Source organism: Lagenorhynchus albirostris, chromosome 1 (genome assembly GCF_949774975.1).
Source record: "Lagenorhynchus albirostris chromosome 1, mLagAlb1.1, whole genome shotgun sequence".
NCBI lineage: Eukaryota > Metazoa > Chordata > Mammalia > Artiodactyla > Delphinidae > Lagenorhynchus > Lagenorhynchus albirostris.
This window is the reverse complement of record NC_083095.1, coordinates 123936230-123944656: the sequence shown is the minus strand read 5'-3', so window position 1 is coordinate 123944656 and position 8427 is coordinate 123936230. Positions and strand designations below refer to the sequence as shown.

The window sequence follows — 8427 nt, the reverse complement described above, 5'->3', positions numbered from 1 at the left end:
TAAAAGAATGTGTGTTTTTTTGTTGTCTACCTAGGTAATCTAGGCTTCCATATTGCCAAAAATGGAAATTTATGCATTAATTTTATAATAAAAAAATAATGCTAAATATAGTCCTGTTTTTTTTAAAAAGCATACTTTTAACATATGAAAGTGAAATGTGTAATACTAGCGTGTTTAATCAGGGAGGTAGTGCACTTTTTTTTTTTTGTTCTTATTTGTACACAAACCACTTATGTTTATTTGACTTATCATAGGAGAATATTTATTTGATTTATTACAGGAGAATACTATCTTTTACTTTTCTTTCAGATGTAACTTTCTGTAATGGAAGATGATTGAAGATAAGGGGCCTCGTGTTGCTGACTACTTTGTTGTAGCAGGATTAACTGATGTTTCAAAGCCTCTTGAAGAAGAAATTCACTTCAATGATGCTTGTCATAAAGTAGCTAAACCAAAAGAACCTATCACAGATGTTTCAGTTATTATTAAATCTCTTGGGGAGGAAGTGCCATGGGATTACACGTGTATTGATGTTACCCCAACTGGACTGTCAGCTGATCTCAATAATGGAAGTCTTGTGGGGCCGCAGATTTTCCTTTGCTATAGAAGAGGAAGAGATAAGCCTCCACTTACAGATCTGGGGTAAGTAATTTTTTAAAAGAATTATTGATCCAAATAATACACCTTATAGATTTTGAAGTTAACTGTTCAATTTGTTTATTAATAGAGACATGGCTGCTTTAGAAAAATAGACACGTTTATATCCAGAATCCTGTATTCTCTTCCTGTGTTCCTTATATCTTTTCAGTGTCTCTTCATTCTACAGGTTCTAGCATTTTTTGTCTGAGTTTCTTTCTATTAAAGATAGGAGATGGACTTCCCTGGCGGTCCAGTGGTTAAGGTTTTGCCTTCTAATGCAGGGGGTGCGGGTTCGATCCCTGGTCAGGGAGCCAAGATCCCACATGCCTCGCGGCCAAAAAAACAAAATATAAAACAGAAGCAATATTGTAACAAATTCAATAAAGACTTTAAAAATGGTCCACATCAAAAAAATCTTAAAAAAAAAAAAAGGGCTTCCCTGGTGGTGTAGTGGTTGAGAGTCCGCCTGCCGATGCAGGGGGCACAGGTTCGTGCCCCGGTCCGGGAAGATCCCACATGCCGCTGAGCGGCTGGGCCCGGGAGCCATGGCCTCTGAGCCTGCGCGTCCAGAGCCTGTGCTCTGCAATGGGAGAGGCCACAACGGTGAGAGGCCCGTGTACCGCAAAAAAAAAAAAAAAGGGGGGGAGATAATTTGAAAAACATTTATAGGAAAGTATCAGAAATTAATGTATTATCCTGCTCATAACATTTTTTATTAATTTTAAAGTATGAGAAAAAGGTGGCTTTTAAGGATCAGTTATAATGATCATTATAGTTGGGTGCCTAAGTCTGTATGCATCAAACAAGGATCTTGGGTAAATAGTGCCTTATTTAGGATATTGTGTTGAACTTGGGGCTCCCTTTTCATATAATAGCTTTACTGAGTTATAATTCATACCATCCAACTCACCCATTTAAATTATACAATTCAGTTGTTTTTAGTATATTTATAGAGTTGTGAAACCATCACCACAATAAATTTTATAACATTTTATCATGCCCCCAAAATAAACAATCCTGTATTCATTATAGTTTCTGTCTAATTCTCCCTAACTCCCTCAGCTGTAGACAATCACCAGTCTACTCTCTGTCTCTGTGGATGTGCCTAATTCTGGACATTTTATATCAGTAGAATCATACTGTATATGGTTACCTTGTGGCTGCCTTCTTTCACTTAGCATAATGTTTTCAAGGTTTATCCATGTTGTAGTATGTGTCTGTACTTTATTCCTTTATATGGCTGAATGATACTCCATCTTATGGGTCTACCACAATTTATTTATCCATTCATCAGATGATGGACATGTGAGTTGTTTCTACTTTTTGGCTCTTGTGAGTAATGCTACTGGAAATGTTAAGGTACAAGTTTTCATACAGACATGTTTTCATTTCTCTTGTATATGTACTTAGGAGTGGAATTGCTGGGTCATATGGTAATTCTGTGTTTAACCTTTTGAGGAACTGCCAGTGTGTCTTCCAAAGTAGCCGTACCACTCTGCATTCCCATCAGCAGTGTATGAAGGTTCTGATTTCTGCCAGTCCTAGCCAACATTTTATATTATCATTTTGATTATAGCTCTCCTAGTGGGTATGAGATGGTATCTAACTGTAGTTTTGATTTGCATTCACCTGATGGCTAATGATGTTGAGCATCTTTTCATGTGCTTATTAGCCATCTATATATCTTTGGAGAAATGTCTATTCAGAATCCTTTACCCATTTTTAAATTGGGTTGTCTTTTTATTGTTCAGCTTTGGGAGTTCTTTATATATTCTACATGTAAGTTCCTTATCATATAAATGGTTTACAAATATTTTTTCTTATTCTGTGGGTTGTCTTTTCACTTTCTTTATGGTATCCTTTGGAGCTGAAAAGTTTTTATTTTGATGAAATCTGATTTATGTATTTTTTTCTTTTGTTGCTTGTGTTTTGGTGTTGTATCTAAGAAGGCTTTAACTAATCCAGAGTTACGAAGATTTACATTTAAGTTTTTGTCTAAGAGTTTTATAGTTTCAGCCTTTACATTTAGATCTTTGATCCATTTTGAGTTAATTTTTGTATATGTTGAGGAAAGAGTCCAACCTTACTCTTTGGCATATGGATATCCACTTCCAGCACCATCTGTTGATGAGAATATTCTTTTCCCATTTTCAAAAATTGGTGATAAATGTATGGCTTTATTTCTGGACTCTCAATTCTATTCCATTTGTCTGTATGTCTCTCCTATCCAGTAGTACACAGTTTTAGTTACTGTGGCTTTGTAGTAAGTTTTTACATTAGGAAGTGTGAGTCTTCCAAGTTTTCTTTTTCAAAATTGTTTTGGTTATTCTGGGTCCCTTGAATTTTCCTATGAATTTTAGGATCACCTTGTCAATTTCTGCAACGATTGGGTTTTTTTTAAAAAAGAGGAATATATATGTAAAAGAGGAATATATAAATGTAAATATATATATATATATATATACATATGTATTTATTTATGTAGAAGATTCTCCCTGAAAAACTGAAAGAAAAAGGCCAAAGGTAGGCTAAGAGTAGCTCTAATAATGTCTTCACGATAGATGAAGGGTTTATAGGGAATGAAGATTAACTTCCTTGTTTCCATGGCTCTGTTGCAAAAGGGGATAGGCTTAACTTAAAATATTCTGGTTAAAAATAAGGATGATAGCAATGTCCCTACTAACATCAGTAGAAGGGCTATAAAAGTTCCATCTCCCAGTATATTAAGTCTGAAAGTGAATAGCCATGTTTACTCATACCTAAGGGGAGATAGGATGAATTGGAAGAGCTCCTGAACATTCTTCTACTTTTAAAATTCTGTTACTTAATGTCTGATAAAAGTTATATTAAATGCAGTCTTTATTGTGTTAATTCATGAATTAATTACAGTAACTTTAAGTGGGTTTCAGAACAGGTATAATATTGCTTCATATGAAGTTTACATATTTGGGAAAATAAGCCAGCTATTAGATCATATTTTTAAAAGATTACGTTAAGTTGCTCCTATGATCAGTGATCACTGTCAGAATTCTAGTTTGCAAATAAAATGAAGGGAATGTTGCAGATTCTTGTTAGACAAGGTGTTGGAGCTGCCTAAATTAGAGATGAGGAATTTTCCAGGCATAGGAAGGATTCTCCAACAGGAAAGGACTTGGACTGGAATGAATAAATTAACCACTCCTATGGCTATTTTCATATATTTGTCATTGTGGAGGATATAACATCATTATTGCCTTTAAACTAAGCTTATAGTTTAAATAGATAAGAAAAGTTACCCAACAATATAAAAATCAAAAATAGTGATACAAGGAATATATGCAACAGCACAATACCTGATTAAAGAAAATAGGTAGCTTATATATAAAATGTACTTATATTCCATATCTTTTAAGAATTTGAGGTAGTAAATAGTGGTTTGTTGTTCTGTGTGTTGTATTTTTCTTTTCTTGTTTTCAGTTGAACATCTGTATGCCAGACATTATTTGGGAGACCCTACTTGTACTCTCATCTAATTCTGCCAAGATCCTATGAGCTAGATTTTTAAATTTTATAGTTGAATAGTATAAGGATCAGAGAAGTTAAGTAACTGCCTAAGATAATACAGCTGGTACCAGGTGGTAGGGGTTCGAATTCAGATATGTCTAACTTCTCTGTTATAATGCCTTAAAAATTTTTTTTACTTATTTATTTTTTAAAATTGAAGTATAGTTGATTTACAATGTTGTAATTAATTTCTACTTTACAGCAAGGTGATTAGTTATACATATATTTTTTATATTCTTTTCCATTATAGTTTACCTCAATATTGAATATAGTTTCCTGTGCTATACAGTAGGACCTTGTTGTTTATCCATTCTATATATAATAGTTTGACAATGCCATTTTTTAGGATTAAGAAAAAACAAGACAGAAAAGCAAGATCAAGAGGAGGAGGAGTAAGCAATTAGGCTAACATTGGGATATACATAGCTGCTATGATTAAGCATCAAATTTCACTCTAAACTTTCAAAATAGAATGTTTAAAGAAAAAAATTTTTAAGTTTGCTGACAGCTGAGACAAAAGGGAAATTAAAAATTATATTAGAAAGAAATAATTTGACCAATTTTTTACACTAAATTTTATTTGTATAATGGGATTTTATAAAAGGGAATACTGATTGATGTTGGGGACATTACCTTCTATAATAATTTTTATAACAAATAAAGAAACATTTAATATAATAGGGCTTTAATTTTTTTTTGCTAATGCCGAAGACTTAGCATTAAAGTACAAATTAGTGAATTCTGTGAGGGAATAAACTAATATTATTCAAGCATGATGTTTTCTTTGTTTTCCAGAGTACTTTAAGTAATAGTATTTAGAAAACTTAAGGAATGGGTGCCTGGCCTGTCCTTTATTAAAAACGTATGATTTTACCATAAAGGAGCAGGGGGAAACTTTCACTTGTACTTTTGATGAAAGATAGACTTAAGGTCATTTACTCTTTTGAAAGCCTTAAAACTCTCTCTTAAAGCTGAAGGAAGTATTGGAGGTAAAAGTGTGCAAGCAAGTTCTCTACTGTATGGCAAGGAGCCTTTTGTAAAATTTTAACTTTGGTCAAAATACAAGGTTGCTTTTTCTAAAGATGATGCTTGGTTTTAGAGACATACATACATACATACACCTATCTGTCCATCTGTCTATCTAGCTATCTATCTCTTAAATGGAATGCTAAAATAAGTACCTTTGCACAAAATTGCTATTCTGTGGTTTATGTCAATAAACAGAGGTTAATATAAATTTTCCTTACATTATTAATTTTTGGTAGGGAAAACAGTTACTCTTTAATTTTTAATTTATTTTTATTTTAAAAAATATTTATTTATTTATTTGGTTGCGCTGGGTCTTAGTTGTGGCAGGCAGCCTCCTTAGTTGCGGCACTTGGGCTCCTTAGTTGCAGCTTGAGGACTCCTTTAGTTGCGGCTCGCTGGCTCTGTAGTTGTGGCGTGCAAACTCTTAGTTGCGGCATGCATGTGGGATCTAGTTCCCAGACCAGGGATTGAACCCGGGGTCCCCTGAATTGGGGGCACGGAGTCTTAACCACTGTGCCACAAGAGTAGTTCCCAGTTATTCTTTAATTTTATATGGGATGGTGCATTCAAACTTGCAGTACAATTGGAATATCTGCTACATTTAAGGATCAGTTTATGATTCCTGACAATATTACCTTTCATATTTGCAGGTGCTTTGTAATTGTGTACTAATTTATTTTATTTATTTTTTAGGGTTTTATATGACTGGAAAGAAAGATTGAAACAGGGGTGTGAAGTTATCCAGAGTACTCCTTACGGACGCCCTGCAAATATTAGTGGCAGTACCTCATCACAAAGAATTTATATCACTTACCGAAGAGCCTCTGAAAACATGACTCAGAATACGTTGGCTGTTACAGACATATGTATTATTATACCCAGTAAAGGAGAAAGTCCACCACACACATTCTGCAAAGTTGACAAGAATCTCAATAACAGTATGGTAAGTGACTCTTTTGCACTGATAAAATTAGCCACGGATGAAAAGAGCATAATTTAAAATAAATCTTTGGGAAACAGCCTAGCACAATTACTGAATTAAAAAATAGATTTTTTAAAGATGTCAGATATTTTATTTTTAGGAAAGTAATTTAGTTGTACTTTCAAAAAGAGCTGTGCAAAAAGCTTTCTTTTTTTTTGTAATTAAATAATTTTTCCCCCTTACTGCAAAAGTGATGCACTCACCAAGGGTAACCCCTCCACTTGCGCACTAGATCCTGTATACTCACCTATTTGAGACATAGATTCAGCAATCCTCCCTACTTTTTTTTGAATCATCAGTTTTTCATTCTCTAGTGGGTTATTTCCTCCAGCATGCAAAAGCATGTTACAATACCTCCCATCTTTACAAAGCTTCTTGATCTTTATATCCCACTGCATCTGTTCCCCCATTTGATTGTTCTTTATAATCATCTCAAGAGTTGACTGTATTCTGTCTCCTTCCTCACTTTGACTCTTTCCAGTTAGGCTTTTGTCTCCATCATTCCACCAAGATTGCACTTGTTGAATCCAGTGATCAACTCTTCATCTTAATTTTTTAGTACATTTAGACATAGATGATCACTTCTCCCTTCTTGAAACAGTGGCAGGAAGAGAAAATTCAGTCTCTATCCTCTGTGCTCTCTGGCTTTTTCCCTCCTACCTCACCAGTTATTCCCCTTCTGCCTTTGCTAATTTCTTCCCAATTCCCTAACTGCAACACAACAGAGTGCCCCAGGGTTCAGTCTTCAGACCATTTATCTTTAAATCTAAACTCACTTCATTGATGATTTAATCATTTAAATACAGGCTATGTGTGGATGACTTCTAAATTTCTGTGTCCCCCCATCTTTCTAATTCATTATCTCTTCTTGGATATCTTATCAAATAGGTTATCTCAAATTTAACATGTCCAAAACTGAACTCCTAGTGTCCCTCTCCAAATCTACTTATCCCCATAATTTTCCTCCTCCAGTAAAAGGAAATTCCACTCTTGTAGTTACTCAGACTAAAAATCCTTGGAGTAATCCTTAACCTTTATCTTCTACCTCTCATTCACTTCTTCTGTAAATTCTGTTGACTTTCATTTCAAAACATATTTTGAACTTGAACACTTCTCAGCTTCTCCACGTGCTGCAGCCCTGATCCAAGCCATAATCATCTCTTAACTGGATTATTGCAGTGGTCTCCTAATTCAGGAGTTAGGCAAACTTTTGAATAAAGGGCTAAATGATAAGTTAGCTTTTGCAGGTCATATACAGGCTCTGTCGCAAATTCATCCTTTGTTTTAAAAACAACCTTTTTACCAGTCTTAGCTCAGTTGTACAAAAACAGGCCTTGGGTCAAACACAAGCCGTAGTTTGCCAGACCCCTGGTTTAGCTGATCACTGCTTCTACTTCTTCCTACAGCCTATTCTTCACATAGCAAAACAAATTAGATCATATCTCTCTTTGGTTTACAACCCTTAATGGCTTCCCATCTCACTCTTAGTAAAAGCCAGAGTCCTTCCAGTAGCCTTAAGGCCATGCATGATCTGTAATTGTAATTATCTTTTTTTCTAAATTGTTGTTTTAAATTTTAAAAAGAAATTTATAGTCAAAAAAAAAAATTGAGAGGGGGAGGGGAGCAAATCATACATCTAGGAAGTAAAGAGCGAAAGTTCTTGTTCCTGCTTCCATCTTTTGTGATCCTTTGCCAGGATTAACAATTAACAATTTGGCTTGTATCCTTCCAGACCCTTTTGTGTGCACATATGTGGAGTATATGTAATATGGATAAATTCATCCTTTATTTTTCAAAAATTGGAAATTTCAATATAATCTGATATAAGCTTTTTTTTAACTATCCATCTTTATCAGTTAATATAACTCTCTACTTAATTCTTTCAGTGATTGTATAGTATTCCAGAAAATACAAATGAAGAATGATGAATACAAGTTATTTCCAGTTTTTCCCATTACTCATAATGCTGCTTTGATCAATTTTGTGCCTTTTTCTTTGTATATTTATTGGAGTGTTTCTGGAAGAGTAAATAATTGTAACTAGAATTGATGGGTATGGTGTACATTTTGAGAAGTGTTGACAGATTGCTCTGAAAAAGTTGTGACAGTTTATATTTCCAGCAACCGTACTGTATAAGAATGCCCTTTCCCAGGTCCTGTACCTCACCAACACTGGTTGTTATCAATCCCTTTTTAATTATTGACTATCTAATAAGAAGAAATCATTCTAATTTT

General features: G+C 34.3%; 1 protein-coding gene across 3 annotated transcripts in view; it reads left to right on the top strand.

Annotated features, from left to right (window-relative positions):
* The first annotated feature begins 315 nt into the window (after positions 1-315).
* DENND4A (DENN domain containing 4A) overlaps positions 316-8427 on the top strand; it is a 95547-nt gene continuing 87435 nt past the window's right edge. For all 3 annotated transcript variants that reach the window (XM_060152231.1, XM_060152224.1, XM_060152220.1), the window contains exons 1-2: positions 316-642; positions 5905-6154. In XM_060152231.1, coding sequence (XP_060008214.1) covers positions 332-642; positions 5905-6154 — 561 coding nt within the window. In that variant the 5' untranslated portion in view covers positions 316-331. The remainder of the gene's footprint in view (positions 643-5904; positions 6155-8427) is intronic.